This window comes from Xylaria bambusicola, assembly GCF_022495145.1.
Source record: "Xylaria bambusicola strain CBS 139988 unplaced genomic scaffold F5B22scaffold_34, whole genome shotgun sequence".
Taxonomy (NCBI): Eukaryota; Fungi; Ascomycota; class Sordariomycetes; order Xylariales; family Xylariaceae; genus Xylaria; species Xylaria bambusicola.
Window position 1 is genome coordinate 89137 of NW_025953587.1, and position 25426 is coordinate 114562.

The window sequence follows — 25426 nt, forward strand, 5'->3', positions numbered from 1 at the left end:
CCACAACCTCAAACATTTGTGAACCAATTACGTAGTAGACATTCAACGGCACTCAACCTAGTATATATGAGCAGTTTCTTGTATCACCAGCCTCATATTCTGTTAGGGTTGTCCATTTGGTTGTCTGCTGTCTTCAACATGGCATTACCTCACAAGCATTGTAGACTAATCTGAATGGACCCGGGTTGATGTCCATCTTCCCGGGATTCTTCTGCTGGAAGGCCTCGTATTGTAGTCATATAAGGGTGCACAGTAAATAGTAGTAGATTCCCATATCTGACTGCTGTGACTTGCTGTATGATGTCCACTCCGTCTTGCTTCCCAAGAGTTTTGTTCTTGGTGTTTGAAGATAGGTAGGCTTTCAACTCCTGATTACCTTCGGTTCTCCTGTAGATGATCACAGTCTTTGTGGGAGAATCTAACAAAGTCCTCGTTCACATAATTCAGCTATTCAGCATGCCCTGGAACATGATCTATTCAATGATTTATGTGAAAAGGGGAAAAGGCACAAGATGTAGTAGGTACTAGGTACCTATGTAGGTAGGTCTGGGTACCTTAGTGTTTTTAAAAGTCAAGCCACAAGTCAAAGTACCTACCTACCTAGGTACCTACTTGCAGCACTAAAGAATCCATTGTGACCCTTGCATTGTAGTGGCTGGTTACATGCATATAGGTACCTATGTACATATGTAGGTACTTAAGGTACTAGATTCTGTAGGCACAGTACATATCTCTAGCAGGCACACACACACTGGGCAAAGGGTACATCCTCGGATCTTTTGAGACAAGCACGTGCCCCCAATGTTCTTGGCCATGCTAAATATACTTGGGCCACACATAAGTACAAGAGGATGTATTTAAGCTGGGTGGACTCAGTTCCTGATCAAGTACCTGATCAAGTACCTGATAAAGCACGCTAGGTACCTAGGTAGAGCTTAGCGCGTACTACCTGTTGATTGATGCGACCAAGTCGCGTAGCACTTGCCTCGCCTAAAAAAGACGGGAGAGACAGGTGGAAAGCAAGCTACCGGGTAGGCATTGAACACGACTGTAAGCTGGTGATGGCCTCGTCCCATTTTCTTTCTTTCTCTCTCTCGTATAGTAGGCACCTAGTGAGCTACCTAGCCAGCGCCAGCAGCCAGCCCTTGCGCCTCTCTCTCCTGACCAGATTCCACCTCAATCTTCAAACTCTTATCTTAGTCCGTATCAGCGTTGTTTCTGCATCTCACGCACCTATACTATTGATTGATTTGGCAACCTGCGACTTCCCGTCATTTCGAACCCCGCCCTTCACCCACGTCGAACCCGGCACCAGCTTACTCGACTCGACTCATTTTGCACGTTACTCGCAGTAAACACCAATCTCAATAAGAGGGTCTGATAAATTAACCTTGGGCTGGCAATGGCGCGACGCCGCGAGCAGCCTGTGGAGGAAGAGGACCAGGAGATGGACGAGGAGCTGGTATCGCTCCAATTCAATGAACAGTTGTCATGGCGCGCTGGAAAACCAATTGCGACGGGTCAGCTCCTGCGCCGGCTAGAGAAGCTATCCAAAGAGCTTGCCGACATGGACCAGGAGACCGTTTACAAGGACTCGCTTCACAGTGTCGCCAAAGATCTCGCCTCGCATAACCTGCTGGCGCATAAGGAGACTGGTGTGAAGGCTTATGTTGCATCGTGCTTGGTGGACGTTCTTAAGCTGTGCGCCCCAGAGGCTCCTTTTACTCCCAAGCAACTCAAGGTAGGCATCGTGCATTTCCACACGAAGAGGCTGAACCAGCGCTAATGCTTCTTGTCGCAGGAAATATTTACTCTTTTCGTCAAGGTCATACTCCCCGCACTCTGGAACCCATCGCATGCATATAACGCCCAGCACAAATATGTCCTTTCTTCGCTAGCCGATGTCAAGAGTATCCTCTTAATAAACGACGTTAATAATTCCGAGGAGCTTTTACTCGAGCTCTTTTCTACATTTTTCGATGGTATCTCCGGATCGTTCAAAAACTCATCTGGAGAACAGGTGGCAAAGGATGTTGAGTTTCACATGACCGAGGTTATGGTAACCTTGGTTGATGAAAGCGCCTCATTGCCGCCCTCTGTTCTAGATGTAATAATGGCTCAATTTCTTCGGGCCGCTCCCCGAGCCGGTCACAGGGAGAAGACGGAATCTAATGGGACTCAAACCACGTTATTACCCAAGGAGGAGCCAGAGGCATATGTCATGGCCAAGACGGTATGCAATTCTTGTCCTGACAGGATGGCGCGCTATGTCGGGCAGTATTTCAGTGACGTGATTATGGATGTATCAGGAAAAGGGAGTCATGGGAATGGACATAAGGACGATGAGCAGTCAGATGACGAGGCCGTGACTGCTGGACCTTCCGAAGCCGATTTTAAGGAATTAAGAAAGGCTCACCAACTTCTTCGCGAGCTTTGGCGAGCAGCTCCAACGGTGCTTCCGAATGTGATACCTCAAGTTGATGCCGAATTATCGGCCGATGATGTGTCTTTACGCCTTCTAGCTACCGAAACGCTGGGAGATATGATCTCAGGTATTGGAGCTGCTGGACCCCCTCCCCCTCCTGTTCTTGATCCAGCGGCGTACCCTCCGCTAAAACTAGGCGACGAAGCGCCGGATCACCCTGCGACAAGTATCTTGACCACACCTATCTCGCCCCTTTCTTTCGCTCAGACTCATCCGCAGGCGTTCCAAAACTTTATTGGACGTAGAAATGACAAGTCACCCCTGATTCGTGCCTCATGGACGACAGGTGTGGGTTATATTGTATCGACATCTGCTGGTGGCATCGGGCTGAGTCGAGAGGACGAATCAACCTTCATGACCGGCCTAAAGGACAAACTGAATGATAGTGATGAGAAAGTTCGCCTTGCTGCGGTTACTGCGATACAAACCTTCAGCTTCCGCGACATTGTGCTTAAATTGGCAGCACTTGGAGGCATCACTAAAGATGGCTCAGTGTTATATACCCTCGCAGATCGATGCCGAGACAAGAAGTCTTCTGTGCGTGTTGAGGCCATGGCGCTTTTGGGAAAGCTATGGGGTGTGGCAAGTGGTGAGATTGCTGCCGGGCAAGAAGCCGTCATATCGGCACTGTCTGGTATTCCTTCGCGCATCTTTAACACGTTCTATGCAAACGACCTTGAACTCAATGTTCTCTTAGAGCGGGTTGTCTACGAGTGCCTTGTACCTCTATCTTTCCCGCCACTTCCCAAAGCTAAGGGATCTAAATCTTCTAGTAGCCAGTCCCAGTCGCAATCGGTGGGCGAGTCGAATTACGACCAAGATAAGATACGAGCGGAAAGAGTTCTTCTGCTTGTCAAAGATTTGGATAACAGTGCGCGAAAAGCCTTCAATGCTCTTCAGGCCCGACAGCCACAGTTTTCTAAAGTACTAGAAAATTTAGTCCGTCAATGCGATGCCTTCAATGGAGGCAACCCGGAGGGCGATGCAGACAGAATCCGGCAGAATCTCTCAAAAACAGCGAAATATCTTGGTCAATTTCTCCCAGATCCAATTAGAGTGGAGGCTGATTTGCACACTTTTGCAAACTGGCACGATCGCCGAAGTTATCAGCTCATCAGATTTACCGTGTCCCCCGAAAGTGACTTTAAGACAATGCACAGAGCAATCAAAGAGCTTGTCAAAAGAGTCCAAGGATCTCCTAAACCACATATCCTTGACACATTACTACCGATTCTCTACCGATCTGCTTATATCCTGTTCAATAAGAGCCATCTTTCAACTTTTATGGACTGCTCGAAGAGTGACAAGGACGGCCTTGGAGCTGCAGCCCAAGAGATAACGACAGAAATATCACAACATAATCCAGATCTTTTCAAGACGCACGTTGGACAGATCTGCAAAGACTTGGTAGAAAGTGCACCTAAACCTGAAGAAACGAGTGATACAGGTATGGTCGAGACGCTCAAGGCTTGCTCGTCGTACTCTCGGAAATACCCAACTGAACTACCTGGTGATCGAAAGTTTACACAAGCATTGATCAAATATGCCTTGTATGGACAGCCAACGAAATCTGCTAAATACGCTGTGAATGTGTTGATGGCTCGGAAGGACCAGGACAGCCTAGTGTCAGCCACTGATCTGCTACAGAGAGTCATGAAAGATTGGGGCTACGGCACCTCTCATTTCCTTAACAAACTTGCAGCAGTCAGCCAGTTGGAGTTGTTGGCACCAACAGTGACGGCTGGTGCCAACGATGACATCATGGACATGGCATTAAGGGACGTCCTCATGCAGGTTCGTGTTGATGCGAAGGACACGGATCCAGATTGGGTTTCTGATATAGAGATTGATGAGGAGTGTCAGCTGAAATCATGGGCACTTAGAGTCGTTGTGAACCGTATTCGGGGCATTCAGGATCTAGAGGAAGCAAAGGAACTTGCCCCTCCAGTGTTTAAACTGCTTCGTACCCTTCTGAAGGCACAAGGAGAGCTCTGCAAAACGAAGGATACACCAAAGCACCACAAGTCACGACTACGGCTACTGGCTGGTCAGCTTCTTCTGAAGCTATGCACATCTAAGCACTTTGAGGAGCTTCTTTCGCCTTCAGACTTTAACCAGCTCTCACTTCTCACTCAGGACACCTGTGCGAACGTGCGCCGTCTTTTTGTCGAGAAGCTTCAGAAATATCTTGTCCAGAACAGGCTTCGGGCGCGGTTTTATACTATCATCTTCCTTGCAGCGTTTGAACCGAACGTGGAGTTCAAAAACCAGATTGAGACTTGGATTAGATCTCGTGCTCGTTTCTTCCGGGACGCCAAGCAAAATGTCATGGAATCCACTATGGGAAGACTTATATCTCTTCTGGCACATCATCCCGATTTCAGCCCGGAACCTGAGGAATTAGTTGATCACGCAAGGTATCTTCTCTTCTACTTGAGTAATGTCGCTACTGAAGCCAATTTTGGCATGATATTCAAATATGCAGAACGCGTGAAACAGACGCTTGATGGCATTGACACCTCCAAAAGCGAAAGATTATACATTCTCAGCGATCTTGCTCAGAGCTTGCTACGAAAATGGCAAGAGCGGAAGAACTGGAGTTTCCAAGCCTATTCTAGCAAGGTTGGTCTACCCGTGGGATTATATACCTCTCTTCCTAGTCATCAAGCGGCGCAGGAGATCGCAGAGAAGCAGTACCTCCCGGAAGAAATAGATGAGCAATTGGACAACCTCTTGAGGTCGGTAGACAAGAAAAAGGTATGCGCGAGATTTCGCGGCCCTCTAGTACTACACTCCTAATTACTTGTGGTTAACATTGATTTCAGAAGCGCAAGAGCGCAGATGAGCGAACTGAAGGTCAGCCGGCGCAGAAGAAAGCTAGGGCTCCGGCTTCAAAAAATACTCCGAAAGTCAAAGTACCCCGGCCTTCAAAGGCTTCTTCAAGCCGGACGTCCGGGAAACCTAAGACTTCCACCCGGGCCAAAAAGGCTAAAGAATCGTCATCCCCTGCGCCAGAGGCTGCGAATCGGAGACGCAGTGGTCGCGCGAGGAACAATTCGTCTTATATAGAACGAGATGACTCCGCAGACGACGATGATATGTTGGAAGGGGTGGCTAAATGGCAATATTATGATGAAGATGGTAACCTTATCTCACACGAAGATGATGAAGGAGATGATACTTCTAGTTTGTCAGAGGTCACCGAGGATGAGGCAGAAGCTATGGATGAAGGAAACGAGACAGAGGAAAAGGGTGAACCGGAGCCGAAGCCTGTTAAGGATGATGAAGAAGAGTCTGAACTTAGCGACATCGAAGACGATCTTGAAAACGACACCTCACCACCTCTATCGAAGCCAACAGGACGCAAGGGCCGCTCCGCTGCTACCACTGCCCCAGTGGCAAAGAACCTACCCTCTAGACCGGCCGTTAAAGATGCCACACCAAAGGGCAAATCGGCTACAGCCAATAGTACGAAACCAAAACCAGCGCCCAAGGCCAGGCCCATTAACACTCGAGCGACGAGATCTCGAAGAGCAGCCGCCGAGGACGAAGTGGATGGAGACTCTGAGTAGGGCATTGTAATTCGAAATGATGATACTGGGAGCGCTCAAGCAAACATTATCGTTGCTTATTCATTCGGGACATTATGATTTGGGGGCTAAGGTAGTGCTGGGAATGGGTGCTTTGATGAGATAACGATGATTAATCTTTTGCTTTTCATTTTATCCTTTTGCTTCCCTCCTGAGGGGCATCTCTCTCACATACTTTCGGTCCTAGGTACCTGGTTACCCTGTTCTCCCTAAAACGCCATCGTCATATGCATTCTATAATATCGACGCTCCCTGCGCCTGTGTGCCGTTGTTATACCCGGGTAGTTTAATCAAAACTTTATTCTAAGCAATATCTTGATGAAACCCATGTCATCTCATCTTATGGTCGGGGGCTCGTTTCAGAGGTCACTCTATGTGCATGGAAGAACTATCGTAGAGTTTGACTGAGTGTGAAGAAATAACTGGATGTATTCCCCTCAATCTGTTTTTATTTTTCTTTCAAGTATACAAGAAAATTCAAGTATACTAGCAACGCTAAACGGTTGCAGAACGAATAGAACGCCGGATTACACCGCTTGCCGACCGTGGTCCGTTCCTTTTCCGTTGTTGTTGCCTAAGAGCCAACCCGCCGGCCTTCCTGAACTCCTTTAAACACATTCATTCGCTGAATTTAATCTCTGCTGATTGATGGGTGGGTTATCCTTCTCTCCTCTCCCATACCTAGTCAACACGGGTAAAGTGCTAAAGAAAACATGGCAAGAAAGAAAAATCACCTATCGTCAGGTTCTGTACTAGGCAAACACAACTCCTCACAATAGACCGTGATAGTGCGCCCACTCAGCGTGCCTTTCGCTGTTGGTCTCGCGCTTTCCAGTTATCTCGTATGCTTCTCGCAGCATTGTGTAGATCCTCCTGAGTTACACCATCACGGATGCTCTCGATGACATTGTTCACGACGCTGATGTGGTTACCCTCGTTCTTGTCGTCGCGAAAGCGTGAGAAGCGCCACCGCTTCTGTGAGTCCATGTAGGCCTCAACGATGCGCTCGTCCAGAGGATCACCAAGCCCCTTCAGAATCTCCCATTCGGACTCTTCAAGGTGCAGATCGGCGTAATACTGGTAGCCGTTTGGCCAGCCGCCTCCGTGGTGAGCGAAGAGCTGCACAGCTGGTACGGCCTCCCAATCGGTGAAGGGCTGGGTGATGCCGTCGGCACGGTCGAACTCGTCGGGCTCGACGATCGGGAAAGTAAACTTCCAGACAAAATCAACAGTGTTCTCCTCGGCATCTTTCCATTTAAGAATATGCGGGTCCGTGCCCGGTTTGTACTCGCTCTTCAAACAAGTGAAGATGAGCCCGTCGTTGCCATGTTTGAGGTTGCGGATCACGTCCTTAAACATCATTTCAATGCCATAGGCGAACTGCATGGACTTAGGGTCTACGAAAAAGGGTTGGTACTGTCGCTCGCCCGGGAACTCGTCGAGGAGCCTCTTGTATGGTTTGAGCACCTGCTCCTGGAAGTAGCCCAAGCGCTTGCCGAGCTCGCGGTTCATAAGCACTTGCCCGTCCATAACCAAGCAATCGAAGACGAGGTATCTCGGCTCCTTGCGTCCGTCGTCGAGGGTGTCCATGACGAGCTCGCCATCCAAGACGGTGGCGGTGTGGAATTTCATGCGGTCGCTAGGGAGGGGGAAGTGGAGGTTGCCACGGTCGATCCACCAGTAGTCGTTTTTCCGGTCGATGAAGTAGTGCACCTCTTGGCCCTCGTCGCCCTCGGTCATGTATAGCAGGTAGCGCATGCCGTCCGATTTCTCGCATACGTAGTAGCTGATTAAAGAGTGCCTTGTTAGCCTCATTGTGTGTTTGGGTTTGGACATGTGATGACTATGATGATGCCGCTTTGTCTACCTAGTAACACTCGCATAAAGTGAACAAGAGGGGATTCTTACTCTTCACGGTGCAACTCTTCGAGATGCCTTCGGGCAAAACTGACGGGTTGGGCGCCCGGAAATCCGATAGCATTGCGGCCGAGGAGGTTGGCGACCTCTCTGCGCATGGACACGAGGAGGTCGCCCTCAGCCCTTAATCCGGGCTCGTCAATGGACTGGATCTGGACAGGCGCGCCTGTCCCACTCTTATCCATTGTGACAAGGGAGACGAAGCGCGTTTCTCATGCACAGATGCACAGGAGCCCGGGGGGAGGTAGTCGAAGGCGGAAACGTTGGGTAGACAAGGCTGAGGCGAGATCAACACGGTGGGAAGAATGGTGTTTAGTCAAACTAGTAACGACTACTCGCAGGCAGATGTGGGTATGAATGGGTTTGGAAGAGCGTGTTTAAAAGCATTGCAGAACCGTATAACATAGCTTGGAAAAAGCGAACAGTAGATTAGAAGTGAGCGCACGTACGCGAGAAGTCTAAATGAAACTGGGAGAAGACATCGGCTTTGTCGTCCCAGGCTCAAAGTTGCGATTTCTTGCCCTTTCTATCGCTCTGTTGGGCTGGGGTAGGTACCTATCTGGTAGGGGTAGCTCTTGTCTACTAACAGATGTATATGTATGTATATGTACCTACATGTACGTAGTACCCAGTACCTACCCAGTCCTCCGTAGGGAGGTGGAGGAACTTGCTAAAGGAAGGGGGTGCAAATCCAGAGCCGACAGACCAGCGGCTGCTTGTCAGAATCATCACACTCATTTGGACAAAATTCTTGCAGTCATATATGGGTCATCACATCGTGTAACATTCACAATCATTCACAATCAAAATAGGTACCTATCCAATTAGCGCCTGTTTCAACGGTGTGATCTGCCAGGATCTCCCATACCCAATGAACGCTATTAGCAGTGCTGGTAATTGTAGTGTTACCTGAACTGGTAATTAAGGTACATAACGCTACACCGAATTGGGACAACTTCCATTACCTACGGTAGGCAGGTAGTAAGTACCTAGGCGGAATCCTGAGTTCTAGCTATGTAGATCTTTTAAGGTGCTAAGATCCAGAAAAACTAGGTCACGGAGTACCCATGGTTACCCATGGGAGTCTACCTATTTAGTACATCCACCATTATCCATATATTATATATCCATGCGTAGATTACCTCTGATCTGGCTTTCTTAGACCAACCCAGCTTAGGTTCGTCATCTAAGGCGACATTTTCTAGGGAATTCAGGCATTGTCAAAGCTACGCATCAGTGATATTCTCATTCTCCAAGTAGAACGCGAGGAGACACATTTCCCAACTTATGGGATGTATGATAATTGGAAAGCTTCACCCCAACAGCCACACTCTCCCAACGAAACTAGAAGGTGAAGCTTGACAAGTTCTACTTAGATAACCCCCAAAGTCTAGGAAACCGGGCAAGACTCTAACTCTACATGGCGTAGCATAGTCTAAAATTGAAATGCCTTGCATTTGAATTTTCACTGTATGTAAAATACCAAGCATCCCGTACGGCCAAAGCCACTAGGGAACTCAAAGTCCCGTCCTCCCCCCCAACAATAAGCCGATGAGCGCAGGGATTTCTATTATAGAGCGAATAGCGACACACGTAGAGGAAGAAACAAGAAACAAATTAGTTGTGTCTCTTTGATTAAGCGTGTCATTGTGTAGGGGCCATGCTACTGTGGAATTGCTCGAGGTCTTACGATATCAGCTCTGCCTAATCAAACTCACTGTCGAGGAAATAAAAAAATCGTTTCAAAATGAAGCATGATCTTATTTAGCTTTGTATTAACTACCAAACGCGGCCGGGCGTGCGTTGAATATGCTGCTCTGCCTTGTAAATCTCTTAGACTCGGACAAGAAAATAGGTCGATATTAGTAAGTGATATTATTTTACACGTATTTGACAATCAAATGACTTCGCTATCGAGAGTTGGTGGAATGTCAGGATGTATCTCAGGTTTGATAGTCGGTACCTATTGGCTGACTGGCGCCCAGGGACACGCACACTAGATGTTGAGATTTATGTCAAGAATGAAATGCTCGCCGGAGTGTCTGAAGATATTCGGTGTGTGTGACACCAGATGCTTCCATATATAGTTGGATCTGTTGTATAAATACAACAAATAGCGAAGATGTGCTATAGCTAAGTGTACAGCGCTTTTGGCATATATCTCAGATATTGTAGATCGCTCAGTCAACTCGATTCCATTAATTATCTACACACCAACTATGAAAGGGGCAGATGACTGGGCAGAAGGTTGCGCCATCCAATTCCTTCATGGCTTTGATGGCTTGAATTCGACTCTATCTACTATCAGCGTACCTATTCTGACCGCCTAGGCCTAATTGATCTGTTCCATTAAGCGAACTCTGTATAACCTCACTTTCACTGCGTGTCTCGTGAACGTTATGAAGGGGGCTTTTGCGTTCCATACGCCCGTAGCCATGTACACATGTAACACAAACACATAAACTGAAGTAAACGTCAACCTTTACATTTCAATCAATGTTGCATCATCAAGTAATAAATAACTAACAAGCCTATTCTTCGTATTATGCCAGGTCAAATGCTTGTGATATAATTTACTTTGTCAGAAAAAGAAACCAAGAATAGAGGGGAAGACCACAAACGATTATTATATATATATACCTAACGATGTTTCATACTACCAGATATGTGGTACAGGCTATCAGGTTCTTGACCTAATGAACTTCTACTTAGGTAGTGTCGTGATACAGAACACTGTAACTGTATATAGCCAAACTGACTTTACGGTTCTAGTCTCTCGCTGTATGCTGCCTTTGAGAGATAGTTGTCCTGAGAATGTAGATCACGTCCACGTCACAATAATACTCTAACAGGACTAGCACTCACGATTATTGACATTTGGCATGATGATTTCTTCCAGTCCAAGAATTTGTATAGGCGAAGGATGAGGTGGTCTAGTAGTCCTCATATATATGACATATCATCCCGTCTGTGACCCAAGTGACAAGTCTATGCATAGGTAGCCGTTGGGCTGAATACAGTAACCCGAGGTACATAGATAAAAATGATGGCATGTTAGGGGTGGTGAGTGTGGCCCCAGTGAGAAAGAGGCTTACGCTCGGGTAAATCGCATGGAATACTGCGTCCAATTAGACTGAATGACCATTCGTTGGGCACCAATACTAGGCAAGCCCAGCACCCCAAGACGATCCCCCAGGTTGTGTGGGGAAGCGAAAGTGAGGCGCGACAAATGGTCTATCAGCGCATGAGAGGGAGTGGGCTCCAATACCATACGACAACCTCAAGGGGGTCGGAAAATCGCCAGATGGAAAACAGCTCACAGCCAAGCTGGGCCGAAAAAAATAGCGCGAGCGGCAGGGTCATGAAGGCGGTAGCCGTGCTTAGATGGGCGCACAAAACGAGATGAGATAATTATGCTAAGAATATGATGACCCAGCTCTGTACAAACGCCAAAATGCGATTACCCAACCCCTCTGCGTCGAGAGACCTAGCTATCTTACGTGAACTCTTCATCATGATGAAAACCAACTTGAAGCCAAAGAGACAGCCAAAGAACTGAAGAAAACCGAACATCATAACTCGTAGAGCCGAAACCTGTACCAATGAATCAATGCCTGTGGATATGAATGGGAAGATGAAACGCCAAATCCTGCTGGAACCTATGAATACTCCGTCGCAATGCTTCTTTTGAATTCTTAAACACTCATAATATTCGTATGATTCGTCTTAGACTTTTCGTAATTCCAGAGCTCTAACCTTAAGTTTCAGGGTGACGGAGGTGTGAGAGCCCCATAATCAGGCCTCTGCTGGAGGATCAGGCGTTGGCGCCGGTGCCTCCTCTGCGCCTCCATCGCCGCCGCCGCCTGCCACCGCATCCGACCCCTGAGACATCTTGGAGACGCCGGATGGTCGTCTTCGATGATGGTGGTGACGGCGACGCTTGCGCCCTTGCTTGCGGAAACGGATCGATCTTCGGTAAACGTAGCAGAATATTGCAGCAAAGATGACGAAGGCAGTAACCAAAAGGCTTGCTACGAGGCTCGTAACGGCGTTGGGGCTGAGATCGCGCTTGCCTAGCGAGCGCCTGCTTGTAGGAGAAGAGGCAGTAGTGTCGCTGGATATGGCTGTGGAGATTGTCTCAATAATCAAGGCAAGAAGATACCGGTAATGATAGCGCGGATTCGAGAATGTATTGCTGTAAGTATGAGGAATAAGATGTGAGATGGGGAGTATTTGTTGCCATTGTCCAGCCCCGGATATCCCAGTTCGAGGGTCCGGGGGAACCTTGTTACGGATGTCGGGGATATACATTTAAACCAAGTTCGTGAAATGTCGAACAACCTGCTATACAGTGTACCGTGTTTGTATTACCAGGCTTTGGATGATTAGTTTGTGATTGGCTAAGTGTGTTAGAAAACGGTATGCTGTGAATCGTCTGGCGCATATATACACAGCCTAGAGCCGAGAGTCAAAGTAGAGCAGAGGGTTAGAATATCAGAAATAGAAGGCAACCTGGTCGCGGTCTAGCCAGGCTCAATGGCGCGGTTAAGTCTTTTAAATTGTAAGTGCTGCGTGTACAGCCAGTTCCCCCATCCCTTCTCCATCGCAAATACATGCCGCAGCCGTGGGTTCGCGGAAGCGAAGCAACTCGACCCGGAATCTCGGGGTCTTGTCCGAGGCCATTTGCGCACGCAAGTGCTGCAGTTCTTTGAGTTGCTGAACGAATGAGGTCAGCAAATCGTGGGGGACGCACGCAGTGTGATATTGAATGTCATTTGTCCCCGTTCGTCCCCTTCTCCGCCTTGAGTGGCCAACGAGCTAGCATCCAACATGCAATGCGGGCTGAGGCGACCCTCGTATATAAGGCGCATGCATATTAGAACAATCCTCTCATTCGCTTCTTAGTCGCCCCCGAGACCAGCGAACTAGAATCATCGGGGCAAGCCAGAATCGTGGCATGCGATGGGGAAAGCGTGGGAATAGTGCATGCAGCAACGTTTTTGACTATCATTGGTCATCTTGGCGAATCTGTCTCATTGGCGCCTAGTTTTTTGTAAGTGGCTACGACAAACACTTTATAAGTATATCGCGTATATGCAGTCCTCTTTTCTATTTCATGAAAGAGTTGATCGCATCTAGGAGCTTCTGATACGATACCAGTGCAGAACCGGCAGAGAAAGACAGACGTAGAGTGATTGCGATGAGTTGCCCATTATCAAGAAGATCAGCCTGCGCTCCGCCTTAACTGTCGATATTTCCCGAGTATCGGCGTGTCACATGGCTTGTGACTGTTACCAATCGGCGGAAGTCGGGCGCCCGCGGATTCGTGAGTCGTGGTTACGCTGACGGTCGCTCCACTGTGGACGTCGTTGTCTTAGGATAAACACGGTCATCTGATCATCGTGAATATCGGTGAGAGCGGCCATTGGCGAAGAAACCATATCGCGAGACACAATCTTCCAGCTCGATATATGTATATCGGGAGAATGAGTTGTACACCTGATTGACTCTGCACGACGATCCCTTCAGAGAACAACGACTGTGGCCGCAATGTATTGCTTGGCCAGCCATGTTATCATAACGAGAAACTCGAACTGCCGGATGCGACAACCAGGCATACATTCATGTCTTGTCGCCGTTATTGCTCAAGCGGGAAAGTGTTTGCCGAGAGCACCAATATCTGTGTGCCTCAGACGGTGACTCCATTATAGACATCGACATCATATGGCAGACGATAACTGCCGTATCATTCTTGTCTTTGAGCCGTTCAGCCTTCATGAAGTTGTTATATCGTATTTTTTATAGGGAACACCCAGGTTATTGAGATCCAGGAAATTTTGGATGAATTCAAAAGGCTTACGTCATAATTTCTCTCACTGGTGACACTACCTAGGTAGAGATGAAGCTTATGATCGTACAGGCAGGTTCTGTGGTCCACAGCGTCACCGGCATACCTCCTATTTGATAATATTTGAGACTATATATCAAGATATACTATTTTAAGTATAATTCAAACCCATGGAGGCTCACAAGTGCTGATGATTATTAGACACACACTAACGTGTTGTCTTGTAGTTCCAAACAAGCTCGGTCATTCTCTCCCAGAACGGTAGAAAATTTGGCCTACGATCCTCTATAAGAGTCACAAGTATTGGCTTTTGAGTAGCACTGAAACAGTCCTATAGTTATAGTTCTGGATGAAGTACCTGAATCAAACAAAATTCCTTCTGTGTCGACGGCCCCCGATGCTCCGATCTTAGCGTTACAAGACTATGTGTATGATCGAACCTCCGTTATACATACCCCCCTGCTACATATTTCCCCAGCACGCTGTTAAAGACTGAACGTTCCGTCTTCCAACCCCTTGACCAATTCACCTGTGGTATCATCCAGACTCTCCTGGGGGAGTCCAAGGATCTCATTTGAGGTCGAGTGTCTTGCTTCGTAGTCTGCATCCGCGCTTGGGTAAAAGGCGCGGGAATACATAGCTTTAACAAATCCTAACCTGTTACCTTGTCGCATCTCCGTGAATCCGTCGGCGACACGCTTACTTGACGGTTCTGACTTGATATCCCAGTCCCTGTCATTTGTCCCCTGTGCGCGCTGGACACTATCGAGCATGTCTCGCTGGCTGACGCAAAAGCTGTTGAAACGAAATGGCTTGTTCTTGAAGTCCGATAATGATGGTGTTGCACCGCTCTCGGGGAGACTTAGCAGAGCGGCGAATGCCCGTCCACACTGCCTGAAAGTACTAACACTGAGCTTGGTGGCGCCGTAGTCAAATAGTATAGCTTTCTTGGACTTTATGTCAATGCCGAAGGCATTCTCTCCGAGGGCCAGACTCCACTCGTACCAGAAGCCGCAGCACATGGTGATGTGGTTTAGACCTAGGCTTTCAATTTCCTTCACTTTAGCAAGTGCCCCCTGATGGTAAGGTTCGTCTCGAACCATGTTCTCATTGGCAACATCAGCGCCGTATGTGGTAGGCATGATGTAGGAGACACCAGCTTTGGCTGCGGCCTTGACAATAAAGCTATGCGTGTTTGGTGGAGCCGAGGCTGCGAGAACGATGGCGAGAAACTCTTGGCCTTGAAGAGCGGCAACTAGAGATTCCTCGCTACTGTAGTCGACTTGGGCAATGTTGACGTCGGCTGGAAGTTTGTCTCTACTATTACCGCGAGTCAAAGCTGTGATCGTGTGCTGACCCGTCTTGAGAAGTTCGTCAACAAAATAGCGGCCGAGGCGACCTGTTGCCTAATTATCACTTATTAGAGATGAGATTCCAGAATTGGCAAGTTCTTGAATCGCTTACACCGACGATGGCAATTTTCTTGAGGTGACCGATGGTAGACATAATGGAGGTAATTTTTTTTTTAAAAAAAAAAATCTCAAAGAAGATATTTGCTTTGAGAATACCCTTTGGTTCTGAAGTGTAAAGTTGAGTTATACAAGTTATAATATTTAAGCTTGAGTTTTGGAACGCTTGATTGAGACGACGATAATGACTTACTCTAATCAGTCTTAACGAAAAAGAAATACTACAGTTCTTATATGACCAAGCATAGCTCCTATTAGGATATATATATATATGTAGGAGCAGCTAATGATGTTTTTGATGACATAGATGAATAGGAGTGGTAACCGGAGATACTGTCAAATCCAACTCCTCAGAACGGCGCTAAAGGGGTTCATAGCAGTAACCAAACAGCGGGAAGCTACTTGGCATCATGGCTTCATAGCAAAAGTTACCCACTCTTAATTCCAAAGCTATCGTCGTCTTAGTCTGGTGCCTACTTAATCAGTCAATAGGTACTCTAGAGCGTGCAATGCCAACGGAAAGTTCCTGCGATCCGGCCTTTTCGGGGTCGTCGGACAGAGTCGGACTTACGGACATAGTGACTAAAAAGGAAACCTCTATCTCCGTATACTGGTCAGGCATTCTCGCGTTGCGTATATTCTAGCTTTCCATCAGAAATGAAGACAGTTTGTCAGCAAAACCGCTTCATAATTTCTTGCGGCTTTAGTTTACGACGGCGAATATTTGCAACCCGCAACATTCACGGATCTTTGTCAGAGCCCGTAACGAAGCTAAAGCCGGCATTGAGATCTGAGTGAGAAAACGCTCAAGGTATATCCTCATCAATGACGATGGTCATTATTATAAATGTGTCGGTAAGGCATCTGCTTTCAACTTGGCTACACAGACATGTATTATACTGACTTGTCATATGTCTTGTGTCTTGTTCGAATCTCATCTCAACATCGAATTGGCATAAGAATTGGAGATTGACAGCCCAATGCAACCGAAACATAAGTACCAACTCATTGTCCCCTGTTCAATCGGCATCCGCGATGATGAATTCTACATTCGACCACACATTTCTTTTTTGTCTGTATTTAGATTCACATTAATTGCTTTTGAAGGACTGTAAGAAGCTGACAGCCTGATAAGACGCCGCTCTACCTAGACCTGAGCAAGGGGCAAGCAAGGGTCTTAAGACTAGGATTCGCCAAAACGCACTGACCCACAACGTGGCGTGACGCGACGTGTTGTCTCAGCTCAGTGCTCATCAATTTAACTATTTTTTTGATAATCATTGCTTTTCATCGCCTCATGAACTAGTCACTCAAGTGACTCGCGGTATCTGCTACTGATTTCTTCCATTAATTCACCGATGATGTCTTACCAATCGAATATCCTGCATCCTGTAACCATAGATCTCACCCGGAGCTCACGCTCACGCTCAATCTCACCTTTACCCTCCGCACCCGCAGATATACTGAAAATCGCGAATGCACCGGAAGACGTTGTGCGTGCAGTTCTCATTGCCCTATGCCAGGATCCCATGCAGAAGAGGAAAGCTATGTCGCATATGGAGAAGTTGAGTCAGCTCAAGTCGGAGCAGCCCCAGAGCCAGAGTCTCAAGGGTGATGCTAGCACAAGGGATATCAATGGCGCGACCAACCAGACCGACGCAAAAAAGACGAATAAACGAAGGGCCATTGCGGAAATGGCTATTTGCGAGAATTGCAATGAGCCTTTCAGTCAAGATACCAATTCTCCCGAGGCCTGCCATTACCACCCAGGTTCGTCTGTCGTATTCCCGCGTTATCTATGGTACCTGTGTTATGAATAATGGGTTCCCGTGATGTCCAGCTAACAAGACACCTTGGTAGGCGAAATGGAATGTGATAACGAGTCTGATTTTTGGGCAGATCACGATGATGATTGCCATGGTGACAGATTCTCAAAGGAATTGATGGAGGAATACCCTGAAGGGTATATCTGGAGCTGCTGTGAACAACCGGGTGACAGTGACGGGTGTACTTTGGGATCACACGAGGGATTGTATAAGAAACCATATAATCAGACGTCGCTAATCTGGTAATATCTGTTTCGTGGATCAAGAGAAAGAAAACTTGTACTTTATTGTAGAATATATAGACACTTAATGTTGCGCAGCGGTCTTCAAATGCCTTTACATTCTAGATCGCGACTTATACGCAAGTCTCTCTATTGCTTTATATCCTTGAAGTGATAGGATAATTGTGATTTTCACACACTTATAACTCACTACAAAATGGCTGCTTAGTCATAAGCGCGAGACAACATTGTTCTTACAAATATTCGAGATACATGATTCAAGGAGAACTATGGAAAGAGATTCACGACATACTTTAGCAACCCCTCTCGCACATATTGGTTCCAAATCCATCTGTGCCGTACAATTACCGCCATCCCACTAACAAGTTCATCTCTTCTGGATACATCAATATAATGAGCGTGCCATCAACATGATTACTTTTCACACATCGATCTCTGTGAGTGAACCAACCTGGCCCTATTTCATGACCTTCTGATCCTTGCTAACATTCAAATCATTAAGCTTCATTCGTGCACCCGAAGTGTATCTACTTAGCGGTGTTACCATGCCTGGTGTTGCCCTGGCCATCACGCAGGGGCATGCTCGTCATTGAAAATCGAAACTTATCGACACGGTCCATCCTATCTAGTACCTTGGTCGGCATTCTGATTACCGTCTCCCTGTGAAAGGTCTGCGTACTGTAGTCGTAGGAGCAGAGTAGAACTCGTCTCATGCCGCCTTCTTGACCGCAAACCAATGCAGTTGTTGGGGGGTGAACAGACCGGATGAGCGATGCAGTCATCGAGTACTATGGGTTACTGGGGTCAGCCATTTGTTCCTTCAAGTGAAATAAGTACAATAGCATCGTTGTCCTCATAGATGGTCTTTGCCTCTACAAGTAGCTCTTAAGAAAGAAAGGAAAGTAGGTAGCATACCGTATCAACGATGGTGAAAATTCGGTCTCTATCCGTACCGTCAGGATTAGAATTTCCAAGGACTGCATCCTTAGGCTTCAGTGGTTCAACCTCATCTTCGATCCACTTAGTATCATCTGTGGTTGGCTTGAAGTCGTGAAGTGACTGCGTGCTGCCCCATGTACTCCATTGTAGCCGGCCTTGGGTAAAGCCGAAGAGCCGAAGTTCAAGCCACTCGAGGTCAGCTTGGCCCTCAAGACCAAACAGCAATGCTTGTGTCGACCAAAACTTGCCACTATATAACGACATCATAACATGTGGGAGGGAGGCGACGGTGGAGAATGCAATTAGGAAAAAGACAATGCCGACGGCCACTAGTGGATTTGGCTGATACTCTATTTTACCAGTCCTCGAATTGTAGCCTGTTGGGAACGGCGTTGAGAAGCTTACGAGTGTGATGATGGCTATGATCAGCCAACCTGGGGCGAAGCGAACGATGAATGAGCCGATCATACGCCAGATCGTCTCACGCTTTTCGAAGCCCACTTGCGTCAACTCGCCCCAGTTGATCGTGGCGCCAAAGGCACCATCTAATATAACGGTCTCGTTCGAGGCGATGGCAGCCACCTGTACGGTGGGCTCGATGTCCCATAGCTTGACGCCCCAGAAATCTTCCATCACATACCACGGTTTGCCTCTACTCTCTGGGAGGGTGCAGATCAGCCGTTCAAGGAGGGAGTTAGAATCATTAAGGAGGGAAAGCTTCGCGAAGGCGTCAAAGAGGGTATCGTTCTCGTCAGGCACGGGCCGCCTTCTCACCATTGTCATCAAAGCATAGATCCGGTCTGCTTCCATGTGTTTATAGGTTTCGCGATTAATCAGACACTCAAGCCCAATAGTGAGAAGCTCGGTGAGCGTTAGCTGCTGACTGGCTTCGAAATGGTCGACTAGCTGGCGGATTAAGGCTCCGTCCTCGGGATATGCTCTTGCAGCCATGTTCCTCTTTGGTATAGTGTCAAAGTAATACACCCCATTCTTGAGGAGATAAATCTTCAAGTCATGCCTGGTGGGAGCCAACAGCATTTCTGGTAGTGTCCAGAGCCGAGATGACCAGCTTTGTAGCAACTTATCCATCTCCTGAGTGGGTAGACCCAATGCTCGGGTCTTTATCGTATCCTGAAGAGCAATCACCATACTCTTGGCACCTCGCGCAACGTCACAGATGCGGTGAGAGTCCATTGTACTGGGGCTGCCATCGTCCATGCAGAAGACATCGATCCAGAATGCCTTTACGCCAGCATCAAGTGCAGCTCGGATACCGATTTGGACCAGTCGCTGGCGATCCTCCTCGCAATGAGATATCATAAAGTTCCGTTTTACCTGTTCCTCTTCTGTGGCCGGTAGCTCCCATTTTTTCAGGCGTTCCCGAGTATAAGTGCAAAATTGGTCCCGAGTATAAGACACAAAAACGTATTCACCCTTCTCATCGGTTGAGTTATTTGCGTTATACTCATTCGAGTTCACCACATCAAAGTCGACTGGGGTTGATTGAGAGGAGCAATCGTTATCGCGTACCACGCAGAGCTTTCGAGGGCGGAGATGACGGTTGAATATTAGCGTTCCATCATCAAATCTATCTTCATCTTTTCGACTTGAGGGTGGAGGGCTATCACCACTAGGCATTGGACCAATGCCTGCTGGTTGCAGGAGTGGAGCCGATTCATCTGTTTTCTAGAATAGGCGTTAGAAAGATGTCGGATTGGCACGGAATAGGAACATAAACCAGCAAATTCTGTCCTTTAGTGATGGTTGAGATACTTACATTGGATCTAGCTGCCTCGCCCCTATTTCTTGGTGTCTTCGCATATGAGAAGTACTTGTACCGTACGGGAGGGTATCGCCCCCCAGGATAACTCTTCCCATCAAAGTTTCCAAACAAGGCCTACATACATCAAGATACTAGGTCAGCGCATATCCTCCGATAGGACATTAGCACATCTGGGTGTTTGAACTAACCGTGAAAGTGAGGACCAAGCTTGCGATTGGGTATTTCCAATATATCTCTGTTGGTACAGCGTTAGCAGAGTGGCCATCAGGCTGACTCATGCTGGACTTACCATTCCTGTCGTATGGAGTTTGCGCCTCAGGAAGAGAGCCCTCTAAAACGGCTTCCTCTCTAAGCCGTTCATTATAGGTCCAAGTGAGAATATTCTTTGGTGACTCTCGGAATGCCTTCCAGGCATGGGCAACGGGGTGTGGTGTCAGTGGGCTGGACCAGCTAGTGACGAGGCCTGGGTCCCTGTTGTAGTCTTTCGCACACTGCACTCTCAACAATACCAATTTTCCATCGTCGGGATTAAGAAAGTGGTCCTTGTACTTTTCTGTGGCTCCCACTTGAATGTATCGGTTGAGGCTATCTTTATGATCTTGCCTACCACTGGTGACCTGGTTGTGGCGATGCTTAGGGGCGCCATTATGTATCTCACGCGCTGAGCTTTGAGCAACCTTACCCTCTTCTAGATCACGAGCATTCACCTCAATCTCTGAGTGATTCATTGTGCTCTATGGAGGGTAGAATGGACTGCGTTCGTAAGCCTGAATTGCCAGTTGAGTTACACATATGGGTTGTAGAACAGATGGAAGAAGACCGATGGGGGTTGTGGGTTTTTGTAACTTACAGGAGCCATTGTACATGCGTGTACATCGTTGTGGAAATTAAATCATGTGTACTGAGTTCGCTTTCCGAGTTGCAGATGATAACTCGATGTTGGACAGCATGTGTACGGAGTATACCTACCTCAAATGTTAGCACGGGTACACAAAACAAGCATTCGCAAAGGGTGTACTAGGGCTGAAGCCAGGGTGTAGCCAGGATTCTCCTAGAGAGATCAGGAGTGTATATTGGATGTGGCTTTCAGCCTCAAAATGCCTGCCCAGAGAGGGTTCCGTTCCATATCTCCCATCGAAACGCTCTCAGCCGATAGGGGTCGTACGTCTAGACTCTCGTATAGAGTTACGCCCATTCTATTTTTACCGTATAAGGTTGGGAAGGGCGGAATTTCTAGTCAAATGACGGACAGCAGGTGTCATAGAAGGATGCTTGATAATATATGTAGAGTGGTACAGCTCCCGCGCCACTCACTCAATGCTACCGATATCGCAATGTTTCAGCATCTTCATTGAAAGTCGTTGCCTATTGAGGCATATCAGCAGTGATGTCGCTCATGATCCTATCTAGCCCCAATCCTCCTCAAAAGTCCTTGCATTTTACGTATTCAAGGGCTCAAATTTACTAGGATTGAAGTGCAAACTGGGCGCTCTCTCACAACGTGAACCAATGCTACACTACTTTTATGTTGCGCGTCGGGGGCTAAAAAGCCTGCCCACGCCCGCCACCCTATTTCTATCAAAGAGAAAAGGATGGTGCATATATGGCTCATTTACTCATTAAAAGCTAGTCAACTATTCGTCTGATCAACTCATAGCATTCATTGCTACATGAGTATCTCACTAAGAACCGCTACCCCCAGAGGATTAAGCTAGATATGCCAATATTTGCGCCACTTCGTGTCAGCCTCAATGCGCCTTTGTCTGGTACACTCCGTAGTATCAAGCACTATTCATTTGTGCTGTTCAATAACGCGCAGCTTCAGCCCGTAGGGTAAGTTGGCGCTGGTCTAGTCGTAAACCTAGGAAAGGAGGGTGTACTATTCTTTGCTGGATGTTGCGTATATGGGTGAAATATTATGGGTTTCACAATCGTGCACAAACAGGAAAACTATCGAAGGGGAAGCGATTATAGATTGGTTAAATGAATAAGATGCTAATTGGAAAATGGCTGCATCGTTGGAGCACGATCCTGAACACCTGCCGCAAATATGCCCTCGTGAGCTACCCGTGCCATTAAAAAATAAATAAAATTTTCAACATGCTTCAGCTACATATTTATTGATTCAAGTCTATTACCTAATTTTTGGATTGGAATATCATTCCCATGCCCCAGATTTTATTCATGCTATATGCGTCCAACGGTACAGGTTGAGCGCCTCTGCTGACGACAGGCTCAGTTTCCCTGAGGTGAACAATCCCAACACCGTAGGTAGGCTCGGTGATGCCCCTCTACCTGACAGATGGGTTTGTTCATTCTTTGTTCTTGAAAATCAATACGGGCACTCTATATCGTGGAGTTTAGTCATTTGAGGGCAAATTTACCCTCATGCGCATCTGTTGCACGTGTCGGACAAGAAATGCATCTTAGCCCTGCAAACGTCCACCATTCCAAATAAAAGCGACGAGCCTTAAATAGCCACGGAGGCTAATCAGCAGTACAAAAGCTATGTTCAACTCGCCGTCAATGGCAAATATACTGATGACGCACAGATGTTGTGCTTTACAGCGGCTGTTCACGGAAAACATACTCGATCCCTAGCCCTTCGTTAATATTGTCTCGCTTGTGAGATGCTTTGCGATGCATGCAGTGACATCTTCTCGGTCCCAAGGAAGCTTGCATATGGGAGCTACTATCCCTGGAGACAGACCAAGTCCTCCTTTGAAGATGCGCTGCGTACAGGTTGCCGTCTCTGCGCAACGATTCGAGAGAGTGTATCATATAATAGGGTCGAAATCGCCCGATTTCCGCAGGACATCCGGTACGCGTTCAAGGCTCGCAATCCGGCCTGGGCACGTAGTGGCACTGGTACCGAGTTCCTCATCCCATAGGAATCGAGAAAACATAAGTCTCTATATGGCGAGTCTGATTCTGACGATGAACGACCGCTGGAGGGATGGCTTGACGACTTGGAGAAGGATCCTACGCCGAATGGCTTAGGGTCACTTCTTGCTGATGATGCCGACAAGGTAATCGACGAAGCTAAAGATTCTTGGCTGGTGCTTGAACTATATGGTCCCGGCGTGCACGTTGTGCTTCCAATGGAGCTTGCTACCGGTGAGAGTCAACACAATACCTATTTTGTCCAGTTCACTAAGATATTGAAAAGAGAACGAATTGGAGGACCTCATGCAGAACAATATAGACGAGCAAGCCTCGACCGGCAGTAACGAGAACCTCAGACTTAGTAACGCATGGCTACAACACTGCCTAGCTAACCATACTCGCTGTGCACCTGACCGGCAGGATCCATGGCTTCCCAGTCGCCTGATTGACGTTGGTACGGTGAAAAACGAGACTGTCCGGCTAGTCTTGGGCAGTTCCCTAGATATAAGAAGTCCCTACGCTGCCCTGAGCCACCGCTGGGGTCGGGATACAACATTCGTCTTGACTTCGGCCAAGCTTGCCGCCTATCAGCAGGAAATAACTCTGGTGGAGGGCTCTTCGACTTTAAGGGACGCTATTGAAGTTACTAGGTCTCTAGGACTGCAATATTTGTGGATGGACTCGATGTGCATCGTTCAAGATGATGCAAGTGACTGGGCTCGTGTATCGGCCACCATGTCCAAAGTCTATGGTCTGTCTACTTGCACCATTGCGGCAGCAAACAGTGGTTCAGATGAAGGCGGTTGCTTTGCGCAACGAAATTAGTACCGGGTTCGTCCCTGTTGGATCCCGAACCCTTTCCGTGTGAATTCAAAGTACTGGTTCTACGCCAGGCCCGAGCACCTATATCGCATCTACGACAAGGAGATAAGGCGCTCCTTGTGGTATAACCGAGGCTGGGTCTTTCAAGAACGTACGCTTTCGCCCCGTCTTTTGGTATTTTCAGGCGCTCAGATACTGTGGACCTGTAAACAAATGCAAGCCGCTGAAACTTGGCCCTGCGGGGGAGAGATTGAGAATTACATTGACCGATTCAACACGTTTGCGGATGAGAAGACGCGGTTCCAGAAACTCCTTGACCCAAATTATGGAGTAACCAGAGATCAAGGACCCTGGTACAGCTTTATCAGGGAGTACATGACTTCGGATCTGACGGTGCAGGCTGATAGGCTCGTTGCCCTACAAGGCATCGTAGACGTCATGGGGGGCTATACTGGCCAGAGCTACTGTGGTGGATTTTGGCTTAATGAAGGCTTGCCGTACTCGCTGCTCTGGAGCGCTCAGAATCGACCTCTAACCCGTCCTACGAGCTACATTGCCCCATCATGGTCATGGGCGGCCCTAGATGGAGAAATCAAGCTAGATCCACCGAGTATGCCGGTGGGTGTAACGATGATTCGAATCCTCGGAGGGAAAGGATCGAACATATCGTGGTACAAGCCGATAGGAATGCCCGAGAGGCATTGCGCATTGCAGGTATGTTGCTTCCGGCAAGCATCATGACATCCAGCGAGGGAATGTTCGACCGGATTATGACTCGAAAAGCTGGAAAAAAGTTAGCTGCATATGTAAGCAAACATCATAATAAACAGTGTTATAACTGGGTTAGGAGTTTGCTAAATGAATCATAGCGCAACAGTGTAGGCACCGAATTCTGCAGAGGATGACGATTTGCTAACGTTACTGCAAGATTCGAGGTCGATCTGAAATCAAATTCCGCAATGCCATGAAACCCGTCCTTTCAAAAATAGGTTACCTGTGGCAGCATTACCTAAAATCCGTTGTCATCATCCTTATAGGTTTCCTGGCCCTTTTGCTCCTCATTCCTCTCTATCCCCTTTACCGGCTCTGGTTGGTCATATTGCCGGTTCTGAAGTCTGTCGCGCCTTATATACTTCGCTTTCTCGAGTTCTGCATAACTACAGCTTATAGAATTTGCTTTGCTTGGCACATTCGGCGCGTTGCTGTCCGGGAATAGCTCGAAAGGGCTCGCCATGAAGAGGACTCTCGACGTCGCCGCGAGGAGACAGAGGCTCGAACACAACGCGTGTTTGAGGATTTGGAAAGGGGTGTCAAGTTCCAAGAAATGGAGGAGGACTCAGCCGAAGATGCTCTACAGCCAGAATTGTCAGACGTCAAGGTCACCGAAGGGATGATGTTTTCCTTTGACGCTCCTATGGCTAGGAGTTGCGTGATACACGTATATTGCCTGCCTGTTATCAGAGCGGACAGTGAAATTTTCGGGTTACTTCTTCATCCAGCTGCTGGAGCAGCCAATCATTATGAGAGGCTGGGTATATTTAGGCTGCCATCCACGCAGTTGCATCAACTACATCAACTTGGAGGACATGAGGAGATCTTGCTCATCTAGATCACAGAGG

The 25426-nt window shown here is 47.7% G+C and overlaps 8 protein-coding genes across 8 annotated transcripts; 4 read left to right on the forward strand and 4 right to left on the reverse strand.

Annotated features, from left to right (window-relative positions):
* Positions 1-1402: 1402 nt before the first annotated feature.
* On the forward strand, positions 1403-6279 carry F5B22DRAFT_657697 (armadillo-type protein; the record flags this gene model as incomplete). Its single annotated transcript, XM_047980066.1, has 3 exons — positions 1403-1741; positions 1802-5242; positions 5311-6279. The coding sequence occupies 3 exons, from the start codon at positions 1403-1405 to the stop codon at positions 6055-6057; spliced, it is 4527 nt and encodes a 1508-aa protein (XP_047828887.1). The 3' UTR covers positions 6058-6279.
* Positions 6280-6780: 501 nt separating this feature from the next.
* On the reverse strand, positions 6781-8347 carry F5B22DRAFT_298218 (mRNA capping enzyme). Its single transcript, XM_047970490.1, has 2 exons — positions 7984-8347; positions 6781-7861 (listed from the first exon to the last, which is right to left on the reverse strand). Exons 1-2 carry the CDS (start codon positions 8175-8177, stop codon positions 6874-6876), a joined length of 1182 nt encoding a protein of 393 aa, XP_047828888.1. The 5' UTR covers positions 8178-8347; the 3' UTR covers positions 6781-6873.
* Positions 8348-11525: 3178 nt separating this feature from the next.
* F5B22DRAFT_298243 (uncharacterized protein) lies at positions 11526-12415 on the reverse strand. The gene has a single exon (XM_047970491.1). The coding sequence runs from the start codon at positions 12301-12303 to the stop codon at positions 11788-11790; it is 516 nt and encodes a 171-aa protein (XP_047828889.1). The 5' UTR covers positions 12304-12415; the 3' UTR covers positions 11526-11787.
* A 1616-nt stretch (positions 12416-14031) lies between these two features.
* Positions 14032-15605, reverse strand: F5B22DRAFT_614580 (NAD(P)-binding protein). Its single transcript, XM_047975470.1, has 3 exons — positions 15503-15605; positions 15305-15417; positions 14032-15246 (listed from the first exon to the last, which is right to left on the reverse strand). Exons 2-3 carry the CDS (start codon positions 15344-15346, stop codon positions 14326-14328), a joined length of 963 nt encoding a protein of 320 aa, XP_047828890.1. The 5' UTR covers positions 15347-15417; positions 15503-15605; the 3' UTR covers positions 14032-14325.
* Positions 15606-15985: 380 nt separating this feature from the next.
* On the forward strand, positions 15986-17496 carry F5B22DRAFT_614581 (uncharacterized protein). The gene is made up of 3 exons (XM_047975471.1): positions 15986-16164; positions 16223-17079; positions 17170-17496. The coding sequence occupies exons 2-3, from the start codon at positions 16668-16670 to the stop codon at positions 17379-17381; spliced, it is 624 nt and encodes a 207-aa protein (XP_047828891.1). The 5' UTR covers positions 15986-16164; positions 16223-16667; the 3' UTR covers positions 17382-17496.
* A 408-nt stretch (positions 17497-17904) lies between these two features.
* F5B22DRAFT_637654 (uncharacterized protein) lies at positions 17905-19954 on the reverse strand (the record flags this gene model as incomplete). Its single annotated transcript, XM_047977470.1, has 3 exons — positions 17905-18165; positions 18293-19618; positions 19652-19954. 3 exons carry the CDS (start codon positions 19952-19954, stop codon positions 17905-17907), a joined length of 1890 nt encoding a protein of 629 aa, XP_047828892.1.
* A 2872-nt stretch (positions 19955-22826) lies between these two features.
* Positions 22827-24090, forward strand: F5B22DRAFT_657701 (heterokaryon incompatibility protein-domain-containing protein; the record flags this gene model as incomplete). Its single annotated transcript, XM_047980067.1, has 3 exons — positions 22827-22871; positions 22991-23216; positions 23269-24090. 3 exons carry the CDS (start codon positions 22827-22829, stop codon positions 23808-23810), a joined length of 813 nt encoding a protein of 270 aa, XP_047828893.1. The 3' UTR covers positions 23811-24090.
* Positions 24021-25416, forward strand: F5B22DRAFT_648458 (uncharacterized protein; the record flags this gene model as incomplete). The annotated part of the gene is made up of 2 exons (XM_047979015.1): positions 24021-24521; positions 25024-25416. The coding sequence occupies 2 exons, from the start codon at positions 24021-24023 to the stop codon at positions 25414-25416; spliced, it is 894 nt and encodes a 297-aa protein (XP_047828894.1).
* Between the last annotated feature and the right edge of the window lie 10 nt (positions 25417-25426).